Source organism: Mustelus asterias, chromosome 6 (assembly GCF_964213995.1).
Source record: "Mustelus asterias chromosome 6, sMusAst1.hap1.1, whole genome shotgun sequence".
Classification (NCBI taxonomy): domain Eukaryota; kingdom Metazoa; phylum Chordata; class Chondrichthyes; order Carcharhiniformes; family Triakidae; genus Mustelus; species Mustelus asterias.
The window spans coordinates 17,513,632-17,529,930 of NC_135806.1; the positions used below are offsets into that span (position 1 = coordinate 17,513,632).

A 16,299-nucleotide genomic window follows, 5' to 3' on the forward strand; every position below is an offset into this window, starting at 1 on the left:
CCATCTCTTAAGGTGCTTTTTTCTCCAGTTGTTAAGGTGAAAGGAGTTGCCTTGCTTTGTGGACCAAACATTTCCCAGATTGAAATAACCAAGTAGTTGAGTGTGTTACAGGCATTTTGTTTAAAGATTTGTTATGCGGCACTGTAATGTAAATGTTATAATGAAGCACATGACCATAGAAACCCTACAGTACAGAAAGAGGCCATTCGGCCTATCGAGTCTGCACCGACCACAATCCCACCCAGGCCCTACCCCCACATCCCTACATATTTTACCCGCTAATCCCTCTAATCTACGCATCCCAGGACACTAAGGAGCAATTTTTTTTAGCATGGCCAATCAACCTAACCCGCACGCCTTTGGACTGTGGGAGGAAACCAGAGCACCCGGAGGAAACCCACGCAGACACGAGGAGAATGTGCAAACTCCACACACTGACCCAAGCCGGGAATCGAACCCAGGTCCCTGGAGCTGTGAAGCAGCAGTGCTACCCACTGTGCTACCGTGCCGCTCCTGACATGAGTATACTTGTCATCCATACAGTTGTGATTCCTTTTACAGTCCTCTAATTAGCAATCTGGTTTTCATTCCATTGTGGCTTTTTGCCAACATTAGTACAATGGTTAAAATTGATACCATTTTTCCTCAAATTAAATTATGTGTAAAATCATTATTCACTTTATGGCTTTCTTCTACACTGGTGTCTTGATTATTGTTGGTTTCCTCAGCATTAAACTAGGGAGCAAAAACAAAATCAAATCCATATTTTGCATACTTTTCCAAATATAGTCTGGTGAGGTCAGAGAACAGGATTAAAATAAAGGGAAAATATCATTTGGGGAGCATTTAACGTTTAAGTGCTAAATGTCTTGTAATTCTCAAAGTAAGTATTTATTTTTGGTCTTGCTTGACATTTTGTCAGTTTTTTGTGAATTTTTTGAAAAAAATAATTGTTATAGACATGGGACTATAGAAACCTCAATAAATGGACATAGTTCCCAATGTGTTGATTCCAGTGAAATGAACTCGTGCTCTCCTGGATAATCTATAGATTACAAGTGCCATCATTACTAATCAAATTGCAATGCATACGATTGCACAGGATATAGGGAACAGGACCAAGCTGCTCTGTCCAAGGTCTATGTCGATGGTTGTGCTCTACTCCAGCCTCCTCCCATCTTTCCTCATCCAAATCCACCCTTGTAACTATCTATGCCCTTCCCTCCCGTATGTTTGTGTAACTTCCCCTTAAATGCATCACATCTATTCACTTCAAATAATCCCTGTGGCAGGAAATTCCACATTCTCAGCACCTTTTGGATAAAGAGGTTTCTTAATTCCCTATTGGCAACTCATATATTCATGGCCTCTAGTTAGGCTCTTCCCCAGAAGACTCTATCAAAATCTTTTATAATTTTAAATGCCTGTATTAGATCATCGCTTAACTTTATATCAAGTTAAAATGTCAGCCTGCCAATCATTTCCTGATGTGTATACCCATGTAATTGTGATATCATTCTTATACACCACCTCTGCACCCTTTACACTACCCCTATTTTGTCTTAATATGACAAACTGCACACTGTACGCCAAATATGGTCTAAGAAAAGATATTTCAGATTTAGTATTATTTCCCTATTTTTTAATTCTGTCCCTCTTAAAAAAAATAAAGCTTAGTGTTTGGTTTGTTTGTTTATTTTGGTGGCTTTGTTAACCCGTGGCACAACCTTTAGCGATTGGTGTATTTGTACTCATAGTCATAGAGTCGTAGAGGTTTACAACATGGAAACAGGCCCTTCGGCCCAACTTGTCCATACCGCCCTTTTTCTTTAAAAACCCCTAAGCTAATTCCAATTGCCTGCATTTGGCCCATATCCCTCTATACCCATCATACCCATGTAACTATCTAAATGCTTCTGAAAAGACAATTGTACCCGCCTCTACTACTGCCTCTGGTAGCTTGTTCCAGACACTCACCACCCTCTGTGAAAAAATTGCCCCTCTGGACACTTTTGTATCTCTCCCCTCTCACCTTAAACCTATGCCCTCTAGTTTTAGACTCCCCCACCTTTGGGAAAAGATGTTGACTATCTAATTGATCTATGCCCCTCATTATTTTATAGACCTCTATAAGATCATCCCTAAGTCTCCTACGCTCCAGAGAAAAAAGTCCCAGTCTATCCAGCCTCTCCTTATAACTCAATCCATCAAGTCCCGGTAGCATCCTAGGAAATCTTTTCTGCACTCTTTCTAGTTTAATATCCTTTCTATAATAGGGTGACCAGAATTGCACACAATGTTCCAAGTGTGGCCTTACCAATGTCTTGTACAACTTCAAGACGTCCCAACTCCTGTATTCAATGTTCTGACCGATGAAACCAAGCATGCCGAATGCCTTCTTCACCACTCTGTCCACCTGTGACTCCACTTTCAAGGAGCTATGAACATGTACCCCTAGATCTCTTTGTCCTGTAACTCCCCAACGCCCTACCATTAACTGAGTAAGTCCTGCCCTGGTTCAATCTACTAAAATGCATCACCCCTCATTTGTTTAAATTAAACTCCATCTGCCATTCGTCAGCCCACTGGCCCAATTGATCAAGATCCAGTTGCAATTGGAGATAACTTTCTTCACTGTCCACTATGCCAGCAACTTTGGTGTCATCTGCAAACTTACTAACCATGCTTCCTATATTCTCATCCAAATCATTAATATAAATGACAAATAACAGTGGACCCAGCACTGATCCCTGAGGCACACTGCTGGTCACAGGCCTTCAGTTTGAAAAACAACCCTCTACAACCACCCTCTGGCTTCTGGCCGGCATCTCCACATTCTGTCAAGAAGCCAATTTTGTATCCATTTAGATACCTCACCCTGGATCCCGTGAGATTTAACCTTATGCAACAACCTACCATGCGGGACCTTGTCCAAGGCCTTGCTAAAGTCCATGTAGACAACATCAACTGCACTGCTTTCATCTACTTTCTTGGTTACTCCTTCAAAAAAACAAAGCCATGCTGACTGTCCCTAATCAGTCCTTGCGTCCCTAAATGCCTGTCGATCCTGTCTCTCAAAATACCTTCCAACAATTTACCCACCACAGATGTGAGGCTCACTGGCCTGTAGTTCCCAGGCTTTTCCCTGCAGCCCTTTTTAAACAAAGACAACATTTGCCACACTCCAGTCTTCAGGCAACTCACCCGTGATTATTGATTATTCAAATATTTCAGCTAGGGGACCCGCAATTTCCTGCCTAGCCTCACACAATGTCCTGGGATACACTTCTTCAGGTCCTGGGGATTTATCTACCTTGATGCGCTTTAAGACTTCCAGCACCACCACCTCTGTAATATGTACATTCCTCAAGACATCACTATTTATTTCCCCAAGTTCCCTAACATCCATGCTTTTCGCAACAGCAAATACTGATGAGAAATATTCATTGAGGATCTCGCCCATTTCTTGTGGATCCGCACATAGATGACCTTGCTGATCCTTAAGAGGCCGTACTCTCTCCCTTGTTACTCTTTTTGCCTTTATGTATTTGTAGAAGCTCTTTGGATTCTCCTTTGCCTTGTATGCCAAAACAATTTTGTGTCCCCTTTTTGCCCTCCTGATTTCTCTCTCAACTCTACTCCTACACCCCCTATACTTTTCAAGGGATTCACTTGATCCCAGCTGCCAAGTATGTCATGTGCCTCTTTCTTCTTGACCAGGGCCTCAATATCCTGAGTCGTCCAGGGTTCCCTACTTCTGCCAGCCTTGCCCTTCACTCTAAGAGGAATGTGTTTACCCTGAACCCTGGTTAACACACTTTTGAAAGCGTGCCACCTGCCAGACATCCCTTTGCCTTTCCACAGACTCCCCCAATTAACTTTTGACAGTTCCTGCCTGATGCCATCAAAATTGGCCTTGCCCCAATTTAGAATTTTAACGTTTGGGCCAGACCTATCATTCTCCATAGCTATCTTAAAACCAATAGAATTATGGTCACTGGTCCCAAAGTGATCTCTCACTAACACTTCTGTCACCTTCCTTATTTCCCAAGAGGAGGTCAAGTTTTGCCCCTTCTCGAGTCGGGCCATCCACATACTGAATGAGAAATTCCTCCTGAATACACAACAAATTTCTCTCCATCCAACCCTCTAATACTATGGCTGTCCCAGTCAATGTTGGGAAAGTTAAATACTCCGACTCTTGCCACCCTATTTTTCTTGGAGCTATCTGTAATCTCCTTGCATATTTGCTCCTCAATTTCCTGCTGACTATTTGGGGGCCTATAGTACAACCCTATCAAAGTGATTTCCCCCTTCTTATTCTACCCATTTAGACTCAGTGGCCGAACCCTTGGATATATCCCCTCTCAGTACAGCCGTGATGCTTTCCCTAATCAAAAGTGCAACTCCCCCTCCTCTCTCACCTCCTTTCCTACCTTTCTATAGCATCTGTACCCTGGAACATTGAGCTGCCAGTCCTGTCCCTCCCTTAGCCATGTTTCAGTAATTGCTATGATATCCCAGTCCCACGTACCCATCCATGCCCTGAGTTCATCTGCCTTGCCCATCAGGTCTCTTGCATTGAAATAAATGCAGTTTAATCTGGATTTCCCTTGTTCTCTGTCTTGCTTCTGTTTGATCTGTCTGGTACTAGGATTACTGACATGGCCTTTACTACTTGATGTGCCCTCTTTAACTTCTGTGCTGTCCTCACACTTCTCTTCTGTCTCCCGACTGCTTTGGATCCCACCCCCTGCCAAACTAGTTTAAAGCCTCCCGAGTGGCTCTAGCAAATCTCCCTGCCAGGATGTTAGTCCCCCTCCAGTTCAGGTGTAACCCGCCCCTCTAGAACAGGTCAGCCTTTCCCCAGAAAAGATCCCAATGATCCAAAAATCTAAATCCCTGCCATTTGCACCAGCTCTCAAGCCAGGCATTCATCTGCCTAATCCTCCTATTCATACTCTCACTAGCACGTGGCAGCGGAGTAGTCCTGAAATTACTATCTTCGAGGTCCTGCACGTTAGTCTTCTGCCTAACTCTCTATATTCACATTTCAGGACCTCATCCCTTTTCCTACCTATGTCGTTGGTACCAATGTGTACAACGACCTCTGGCTGCTCACCCTCCGCCTTAAGAACGTCCTGCAATCGCTCAGAGACGTCCTTGACCTTGGCACCAGGGAGGCAACACACCATCCTGGAGTATCGCTAGCGGCCACAGAAATGCCTGTCTGTGCCTCTAACTAGCGAGTCCCCTATTACTACTGCTTGCTTGCTCTTTGCCTGACCCTGTCCCACAGCAGAACCAGCTGTGGTGTCACAGGCCTGGCTGCTGCTGGTATCTGCCCCTCACAGGCTATCCCCCTCAACAGTATCCAAAACGATATACCTGTTTGAAAGGGGAACAGGCACAGGAGACTCCTGCACTACCTGCCTGCCTCTCCTGGCGGTCACCCATCTACCTGTCTGAACCTGTGGTGTGACAACCTCCCTGTAACTAGAGTCTATCTCACACTCTGCCTCCTGTATGCTCCACAGTGCATCCACCTGCCGCTCCATCCGAACAATGCGGTCTGTGAGGAGCTGCAACTGGACACATTTCCTGCAGACAAAGTTGTCAGGGAGACTAGATTGCTCCCTAATTGTCCACATCTGGCAGAAAGAGCATGCCACTGCCCTAGCTGCCATATTGCCCTTATACAGGTAAAAGGATAAAAGAATCTCAACTCACCTCTCCTTTGCTTGAGGTCCTCCTGCTGACTTTTTTTTCCATCACTTTGGTTTTTTTTGTTTATATATCCAATTCAATCCAATCAAAGTCCAATTCAGAGTCTCAGCAAGTGAGCCATTCCCGATCCAAGTTGACAAGACAGGCCTCTCACTGCCTGTCCCGGGCTTGATCTACATGATCCAAGCTGATTGTAGCAGGCATTGCACCTCCTCCAAGGCTTGATCTCATTTGCATCTTAGCCAAAAGACCGAGATGCCACTTTAAAAATAATTGCTTCAAATGAAGCCTCAATGTAACCTCATGACTTCAAACAAGTGCAGCACATCGATACTACACTTGATCTTAGCCAAAAGTACTCATCACTTTGTTCCTCCACCCAATTTAGACTTGCACCTGCCAATAAGCAGCTTCCCTAATCTTCCTAACAAGTGCACCACCTCACATTTAACTAAGTTGAGCTTTACGTGCCTATTATTTGCCCATTCTGTAAGATTATTAATGTTCTCCTGTAATTTCTTACCATCCTTCTCAGTCGTGACTCTGCAGCAACCCCCTGCCCAAATTTAGAAATTATTTCTTGAAAAGGTTAATTTATTCATGTGGTCCCATCACTGATCCTTACAGAACACCACTTCCTACCTTCTGCCACTCTGAATAACTGCCCTTTACTCCCACTTTGCTTTCTATCTTTAAACCAGCTTGCATTCCATAACGCCACCTGTCCCTGACTCTGCATTCTCTGTCATTATTCATTAGTCTATTGTGGTTCATTATCTCAAAAGGCTTTTTATCAACCCAGATGAATTATATCTCCTGCATTACCATTATCATTGTTGTTACCATACTTCCAAAAAATATATTGGCCAGGAAAGATTTTCACTCATGAAATCCATGCTATCTATTCATTATTCTATTTCTCATTTTGAGATGTTCTTCTATTCTCTCCTTTAGTCAGGATTCCAGTATTTTTCCGACCATCGATGTTAATCTAACTGGTCTAGAATTCCCTGGATCTGTTCTTAAACACAGGAATTTAGTTAGTTTGCACTAATCCTCTGGCGTTACATCTTTTTCTAACAACATTAAATAATCTCTCCCCTAGATTTTTTAAAAATATGTGGATTCATTCCAGGGTTTTTATCCTCTTGAGTTTTTGTTTACTCAATACAACCCCATTTTTATTTTAAATGTACCATTTCCTAGCTTGTCTCATCATTTCAATGTCATATCCAACTGTTTAATCACTCTGGTAAATACCAAAGCAAAATAATTATTTAATATTTCTGCCATCTCTTAATTGTTTCTTGTGATTGTTATCCTCTCTATGCTCCAACGGTCCGAGTCCCATTGCAGCCTGTTTTTTATTGATGTGCTTTAAAATATTTTACTGTTTTATTTGATCTTTGTCAATTTAATATTATATTTCCTCTTTGCATTCCTGATTATTTTTGTCTTCTCCTAACTTCTTCTTATTCTCTCATCATATGCTTCTCTGTTTATATATTGAATGTTGCCTATTTCATAATTCTAAATTGTTCCCTTATCCCTTATGCCCTTTATTCATCCATGGGATCCCACTGGTGTGTAGTTTGTTCTTTCTCTTGAATGGAATATATTTTTCCCTCACTTGTTCAACACCATTTTAAATGTTTCTGATTTATGTCGTCCATTTTATTTTGCCATGCTCTATTTTCAGCTCCTCAGAATTAGCTTTTCTTCAATCTATTAATTTGGTTTTCTTCATAATTGTATCCTCCTCTACCATCATCTTAAAGTGTATTATGTTGTGATCACTATTGCCTAGATATTCCCTGGCTTTTACTTCTCTTACCTGCTCCAGTTTATTCCCCACCACCAGATCCAATAATGATCCATTGCTTGTGTTAGAGTGGAGTTCTGTATACTTTGTAGTAATTCCATTCTCATGTGTGCGTAATCTGCCTCATTTGACCAATTGATATCAGAGAAGTTAAAATTCCCCATGACTGTTCTGTTTGTCTGCATGTTCCTTTCTCTGCCCCCTTTCCATTAGTCGATGGTCTATACATTACACCTATTTGTGGATCCATCATTATATTTACCTCTACCCTTAAATGTTTAATTTCCTGTACTGATTTTCTGTTGCCATGTCTCAGTAATCCCTGTCTGGACTCTTCCAGTAGCAGCTTGCCTCCATGTCCTCTGTTTTGCTTCAAACCCTGTGTATATTGTACAGACATTTTAATTCATTTTTAATAGGATTTCATCACATTTCATGTTGAGTCATCTTTTTGGGCTTCTGTTCTATAACTCTCTTTATTCCCTTGCCATTAGTGTCCTCCATTATTTTATCCCTTCCTATCCTCTGCCATGGGCAGAGCTTATTTTTAACCTGCTTACATTTCTTTATCTCTGTTTTACACCCCAACACCCGCTTACTGGTTTAAAGCCTTCTTTCTTTATGCTTCCCATTAGGACATGTGTCCATTGCTGTTAAGGTGGAAATCAACCCAGCAGTGTAGCCCCTTGCTGTCCCAGGACTGGGGCTAGTGTCCATTTTCCCCACTTCAGTCCTTTAGCTGTGCATTATTTCTGCTCTGCCAATTGCTTCTGGTGACTCAGTCAATATTCCAGGGATTATTACCCTCGAGGTCCTGCTTTTTGATTTAGCATCTGACTCCTGATGCTCTTTCAGCCAGGCCTCCTCCCTGTTTCTCCCTATGTTTGTTCCAACCTGGTTTGACCCACTTATTTTCTAAGTTTGTCTGCAGCTGTAGTAAGATATCACTTACCCTGGCACGGGGTAGACAACATACCCTTCAGGACTTTTGTATTGGTTACTGAAGTTGTGATGTATGCCACTAATTAATGTCTTCTATTACTACTGTTTTCTCATTCTGCCCTCTTTTCCAACCGCTGAAAGCCTTCTGAGCCATGGTAGCTTGGTCTATCTTGTGGCTATCCTCTCTGTCGTCTTTCTCCTTGTTCTCCAAGACACTAAGCACATTGTACCTGTTGAACTGGACCACTGTCAGCAAGACCTCTTCTTAACCTGTCCTAAATCCCAACAACCTGGTTCCCTATCAGTCACACACTCCCTTTCCTGAACCTGTTTTTCCTCTGTGTCATGACTATATTCTGAATAAAACTGCCCAGAAACAGCCTTTCCCTGAGGTGTCCCCAACTCATGTTACAGCTCAATGACAGTGAGCTGGAGAGATTCAAGCTGGGAGACATCTCTGACAGGCATGTTCGCTCGGGACAGTATCACCTTCCAAAACTTCCACGTGCTGCACACACACCTGTCCTGCCATAACCTTAGACTAGTCTCATTTTATTTATTTAATTAATTAAAGTTTGTATTAACCTGTAGTCTTATTAATTGGTTTAGCTAGTTGTGCTATAACTTTAATGCAGTATGTGGCTGTTTCCCAGACCTTGTTTAAACTACTGTCCAAGCTTAGAGATAAAAGAAACCTTAACGCTCACCCACCAGCCACCTACTTGCTGTAATGTGATGCCACTATGTGAATCTTTTCTGATCTTTCTCTCGCAGTGCCCTCTCTCTGCCACTGGCATAACCCCACTTTGTGCACACTCGGACCCCCCACTGTTCTTACAATGCAGACTCTCGTGCTCTCCTCTCGCTCCTCTCCCACGCTGCTGCCTTAACGAATCTGTGCGCTCGGATTTCCCACTCTTTTTTCATAGTGTGCTCTGCATTCACATTCGTTCTCTTTTCTGCTGCCCGTCACCATCTCCCCACACACCCTCCATGCTGCTGCTTCACCCCAGCTATGCGGTCAGAATTTACACTATGTTCACAACACACTGACTCATCAAGCAATAAGTAAGACTAAAGCCTTTGTTTCAATGCATGTTCCAGATATTTAGCCAAAATAGAAGTTTATTGCGAAAATCTGGTTGCTTCAGTATGTAATGCTCAATCACAAAAATCAAATTTATATCCCCATATTTATCAAATTTGATAAAGGTGGACAGCAAAATAGAGTGAAATCTACTGAAAAATTGAATTTGATTGCATTTTCTTACAACGGTTTTTCTTCTGATAGAACATGGAGGTCCCTGCAGTTAGCAGACAGCACGCCACACTGCTTTTCAGCACAGCCCTGGAGCAAGGAAAATGGGATCTTTGTCGTCACATGATCCGTTTCTTGAAAGCCATTGGTGCAGGGGAATTGGAGACTCCTCCACCAACTCCTACCATTCAGGTACCTGGGAAAATGGTTCATCTTCCAGCGAACGTCAGAACAATTCATTATAATGTGTAGTGATTATAATCCCATAAGGTTACCAACTAAACGGTTCATATATCACTGCGCATTGCTCTGGCATTGGAGCAGTTGTACTATTCTGTGCTGTCATGTGGGTGCAGTAAACTTTGCAATAGCTTCTTGATTATAAAGATGGAGAATGAAGATATGTAGCCGTACTAGCCTGAGGTCCTATACTGCTTGAGGTTAACTTGATACTTAAAAGCTGCAGCTACTATCAGTTGTTTTAAGTTTATTGCAGTCCCTGACAGTAACTCAATCGTGGACATAGCAAACCCATTCCTCAAACTCTGTTCTTGTGTATGGCAAAGTAACTCGAACCTGGCTAATTCTTACTGCCAGCCATGTAGTCTTTAACTTTTACACATACGTTATATAAGCAGTGGAGCATTGGTTTTCCTGGGCTGGTTCACAGTGAAGAATGCCATTTATGTCGGTAAATTTCAACCATCGCACTCTGTTTGCCATCTTGAACTTCTTGAAACCCAGCTATATCCTTACAGTCTAAACCATGGAAAAATGTGGATTGCATTTAGCATTGAGAAATAAAAGTCCTCGCTTTTGCGTTGCACTGATGAAGCCAAGCTCCAGGATACAGTAGAACTGCTCTTGGGTCAACACCCAACTGCAGCGTAACATGTTGTAGACTTGGATGGTGGAAACGAGAAGGTGATTGTATCTGGTCCTCGGATTGCATTTGATATGTTTATGATTAGCACTACAAACACAGTGAACCAGAATTAAACAAAAATTCTATAGCATGTATGATAGTGACTGCAAGTTGTTGGGTATTTAATGGGTTATTTGAAAGAGTTAGCAGTTCGAAGCCTTCAGCATGCCTGTGAAATGGCTGTTGCCTGGGCTGCATGATTCAGTGCTGTTGCACTGTACGTAAATGACAACTTTACCGTAAGTTTTTAGTTTTTTTCAAAGTTTATTTATTAGTGTCACAAGTAGACTTACATTAATTCTGGAATCCCAATTTCCAGGAGTCAACTTGAGTAAAAAAATTGGTTTCAGTATTCCGTGTCTCAGTGCAAAACTCAATATAGTCTATTTCCACTTGTTTCCCACGGTGAAAGATATCATTATAAAGGATGATAGTGTGTGTTGTTTATATACTTCTGAGATTAAAGTGTTGTGCCTTTCATTTTATCACAGGAACCCAGCTCATCTGGAGGCTTTGAGTTTTTCAAACATAGGAGCATTAGTTTTTCACAGTCAGCAGAAGGTCCCAATGGTGGTAAATTTAACCTGCAGAAGACACTAAGCATGCCTTCAGGGCCCTCAGCCAAGAGGTAATCATATTATTTAATTTTCTGGCTAGAGTCTTGTTCTAAACTGTACTTCATAGATCATTGCTGGTCGTTTGACTTTGCTTTAATAAACCCATGGCTTATAGTGACTTATAAAATACAAACCAGAGTGAAAAATCCATCAAAATTATTTCAGCGTAGCAGAAGACTACAATCCAGACATGTTGGAAGATTAACAGAGGTGATTTTTACTGAATGCACTGAAGAAAATTCTTATTAAATATTTGCAGCAGAAGTGCTAAGAAACTTTAGGAGTTCTTATTGTTTCAGTAAAGGCATTCACTGTACAAACCCATTTTGGCTGTGCAATAATTTGTTTTTATCTGCCCTGCAGATTTGTTTTAAACATTGTTGTTGGAATACACAACTCTGCACACCAGAGCATTAATCAAGTCTGTCACATGTTCCTTTGCACAATGTTGTACACACCATTACCAAATACTTTCCCCTGCTCCCAGACCTCTGCATGCACAGTTCTCTACGTGTACAGGAACAGTGCAAATTGACTCATTGCTTTCCTAATCTTCCCCCCTTCCTGTCCACCCACACCTGTAATGAAGCACCTGTTTTGTATTACCCATGTAACCCATTAGAGAACAAAAACTTGCTGTGTGTAGAATTGCAAATGTGAACACTCTTCCAGCCACTTCATGTCCGAGCATATTAATAAAGTACTAGCCTACTGCACCACATGTTCAATAATGGATGCTTTTTTGAAGACTTCCAGGCACTTTCTTTATTCTTTAGAAGATTTTTAAATTATTTGAATTGAGTATAATTTTGTGTCTTTTGTCTTTGACTTTAGGTGGAGTAAAGATGCTGACAGTACTGAAAATATGTACATAGATGAAATGCTTTGGCGTCATGCACGAAGACTCCTGGAAGAGATGAGGCTGAAAGATCTCAGTAGCTTTGCTGCACAACTGGGTTTTGAACTTATTGGCTGGCTCAGCAAAGAAAGGACTCGGGTGGCACGAGTCGAGGACTTTGTTAAGGCTTTAAAAAGACTCCATAATGACTTTCTTTGGCCATTTCCTGTTATTCCTTCGAGCTGTTTAGTAAATTCACCATTCAAAAATGGCAAATACAAAACAGGTAATATAAATAAACATTCAGAGGATATTTGGCATTTTTATTTAAGCAACTTTAAACAGCATTTCAAGATTATATATTGTACAGGCACTGGAATGGTATTAAATACATTTAAACTACGAGAAGTACATTCACAACCACCCAGTGGAAAATTTCTACAGAATTGTTAGACATGACACTTGTATTTCTTAGTGATTTTTCATAACCTTGAGTTAATCGTGGCTTTAGAAACACTCTTCTGTGCCTGTGCAAAATGAATTGACAGCCTTTGCCAGTTTTCTCATTTTTGCGCCTGTTCACGTGAAGCTGTTGCTGGGATAAAGTACTGTGATCACTTAAACCCTCCAGTACCTCACCTAACAGGTTGTTTCCCAGCTTTGCAAATAGCCAGTGAGCCAGAATATGCTGTCGGGGAGGATCGGTTTGTGATCGCCTCTGTACTATATTCACACAATCACATTTTTCAGCAGGAGGTCAAAAGTGGGATCTCCGTGATCTGGATTGTTTCTGTACTAGGTCCCTTGTGTACTGAATCATAAATGAATATTGTTGTTTATTTCCAAGTGGAGTATTCTGAAAGCAGAATTGAAGGGTAAAAACAAGATGATGAAAAGTCCTAAATTAAAATGTGAACTGGCTTCTTCTTAATAATAGTTCGTTAATGCAATTGCAGCTCTCGGAAGTGTAATAGTGACTTAGCAGGCTGGTGTACAGAACTTTATATAGTGCCTTTCGGTAATCAGTCCCAAGATGTTTCACAATGTTATAAAGCAAAATTTGATACTGCCTGCTATTGCCTGGGACTTGTGCACCACAAATGTCACTTGCCACTTATCAGCCCAAGTCTAACTGTTGTCCAGGTCTTGCTGCACAGATGGAATCATGGATAGTTTTAGTATCCATGATTCCATCTATGCAGCAAGACCTGGACAAGTCTTGCTGCATAGGTACTGAAAATTCTGCAATCATCAGTGAACATTCCCATTACTGATCTTTTGATGGAGGGAAGGTTATTGATGAAGCAGCTGAGGAAGGTTGAACCAAGGACACTACCCTGAGGAGCTTCTGCAATGATGTCCTGGTGATTGATCTCCAACAACCACAACCATCTTTCTTTCTGCTAGGTGGGACTCCAACCAGTGCAGAACCTTCCTTTTGATTCCCATTGACTCCAATTTTACTCTGCTGCATTGATGTCAAGGACAGTCACTGTCACACTCATCTCCCCTATGAATTTCAATTCTTTTCTTCATGTTTGGACCAAGGCTGAAATAAGGTTGAATGGCCCTGGAGGAGTCCAAACTGATTATCTGTAACCAGGTTGTTGTAGAGTAAGTGTCGCTTGATAACAGTGTCAACATTGTCTCCCATCACTTTGTTGACAATGTCTTCTATACTTTGCTGAAGATGGAGAGTAAATTGGTTGTGCAGCACTTGGGTAGGTTGTATGTGTCTTGCTTTTTTCCCCACTGGACCTAACCTGGCAATTTTCCACATTGTCAGGTATGTGCCAATTTGGTTGCTGTACTGTAATAACTTGGCTATCAATGTGGCTGATTCTAGTGCCCAAGTCTTCCCTTCTAACAGTCAAGATGTTGTCATGGCCCATAATGTTTTGTTTCTTTGTACCTTCGGTCCTTTCTTGATATCACGTGGCTGAAGAACATCTATGATACTATGGAGGTGACAGAGATGGAAGAAGAACTTGGCAATTCTGGTTGAAGTTGGTTGCAAATAAGTGTTATCTTATTGCACTGAATTGCTGGGCTCCCCCATCATTAGGATGTTTATGGAGTCTCCTCTGCCAGTTTGTTTATTTGTCCTCCACCATTAATGACCAGATATGGCAGAACTGCAGAGCTTTGGTCTGATCCTCTAGTTGCAAGTTCTGTAGTTGGCTCTTTCTGTAATATGCTGCTTCTGTTGTTTGGCATGGAGGTAATCCTGTGTTTTGGCTTCACCAGGTTGACACCTCATTTAAGAATGCTGCTGCACTGCTCTCCTATGCTCATCATTGAACCAGGGTTGGTCCCCTGGCGTGGGCAAATGCATCTGCTCACGTAGATTAGTGAGGATGAGGGCAACAGGTTTGTCCCTTTTGATTTTCTCACCGTCCGCCACAGTTCCGGTCTGGCAGATAAGTCCTTCAGGACTCAGCCCATTCAGTCACCAGTGGTGCTATTGAGCCTCATTTAGTGAACATTGAAGTCACCCACCCAGGATACATTCTGTGCCTTTGCTACCTGGGTGCTCAACATGGTGGGGCATTGTTTTGACAGTCAAGGGAAGGCACTATGCGGAATCAGCAGAGTAACCTCATATCTCGAATCTTCATGGTGTCCGGAGTTGATGTCGAGTACTCCCAGGACCACTCCCTCCTAATTGTTTGTCCCTGTGCCACCAGCTCTGGTTCATTTGTCTGTTGATGAGAAAGGGTTTACCTAAGGATGATGATGGAGGAGTCTGGGACATTGGATTTAAGGTACAATTCTGAGAGTATAAATATGTCTGGCTGTTGCTCGACTTGTCTATGGAACAGTGCTCCCAGTTTTGGTACGATGCCCTGAATACTAGCAAGCGGGAAGTTGCAGGGTTGCCTGGGCAGAATGTGCCTTTGTTGTTTCCAGTGCCTAGGGCAATGCCTATCCAATTTATGTTCTTGTATTAAACTACTACAGAAAAGTTGAATAACTCAGTGGCTGGCTAGACAATTTCAGAGGGAAATTGAGTGTGTTGCAGGTCGGGTATCATATGTAGGCCAGGCCGAGTAAGGAAGTTTATTTTTCTGATGGGCATTCGTGAACCAGACGAGTTTCTTTGACAATCCAGCAGTTCCATAATGATTTTAGTGAAACTAGTATTTTTCTGTTCCAGTTTTATTAGTTAAATTTCAATTCCCCCAGCTCCCATGGCAGGATGCACTCCATATCTCCTGAGCATTGGCCCAATCCTCTGCATTACTAGCCCATTCCTCTGGATTACTACACAAATAAAAGCAAAATACAAGTATTTCGTAGTGCAATGCTTATTCTAATACAAAGAACAGTGCAGCACAGGAACAGGCCCTTCGGCCCACCAAGTCTGCTGACACAGATGCCTCGTTCATCTAATATTTTCTTGCCGCAAGAAAATATTAGATTAGAAAGGCATCTGTGTCCCTATCCCTCTATTTCCTGCCTATTCATTTTTTTACCCAGATGCTTCTCTTGAACTTTGTTATAGAGTCTGTTTCCACCACCTCCGGCAGCACGTTCCAGGCATTCACCACCCTCCGAGAGAAAAACTTGGCCCTTACATCTCTTTACCCCTCTCACTCTCAACCTATGCCCCTGAGTAATTGACCCTTCGACCTAGATCAAAGACTCTAATCATCCACTCTATCCAAGCCTGTCATAATCTTGTAAACCTCTATCAGGCCCCCTCTCATCCTCCGATTCTTCAATGAAAGCAATGCACGTTTGTTCAACCTTTCTTCATAGTCCATATCCTCCAAACCAGACAACACCCTGGTAAATCTCTTCTGCACCGTTTCCAATGCATCAACATCCTTCCGGTAGTGTGACTTGCAACTTGGAGGTTCAGCGTTCTAATCACAGCTGGTAACTTATTGAATGGTGCTCGGAAGATTGACTCTGAAAACTGCCTAATTTCCATTAAAAACCTAATTGTTTCACTGATGCTTTATCCATTTTGACCTCCATGTAATTCTGGTCACAATACATGATTAATCTTATTTCCCTAACGATTATTAGGAAAAGGCATGTAAAACTAATTAGATAGCTCTTTGATAGAGGTGGCACTGGTGTGTGATAGAATCCCTACAGTGCAGAAGGAGGCCATTCAGCCCATCAAATCTGCACTGACCACGCAATCCCACCCAAGCCATA

The 16,299-nt window shown here is 42.1% G+C and overlaps 1 protein-coding gene across 2 annotated transcripts in view; it reads left to right on the forward strand.

Moving 5' to 3' along the window:
* The window catches only part of ric1 (RIC1 homolog, RAB6A GEF complex partner 1), a 140,497-nt gene that overhangs the window by 107,330 nt on the left and 16,868 nt on the right, over nt 1-16,299 (forward strand). For both annotated transcript variants that reach the window (XM_078214092.1, XM_078214093.1), the window contains 3 exons: nt 9,783-9,941; nt 11,166-11,302; nt 12,126-12,415. In XM_078214092.1, the coding sequence (XP_078070218.1) occupies nt 9,783-9,941; nt 11,166-11,302; nt 12,126-12,415 (586 nt within the window). The remainder of the gene's footprint in view (nt 1-9,782; nt 9,942-11,165; nt 11,303-12,125; nt 12,416-16,299) is intronic.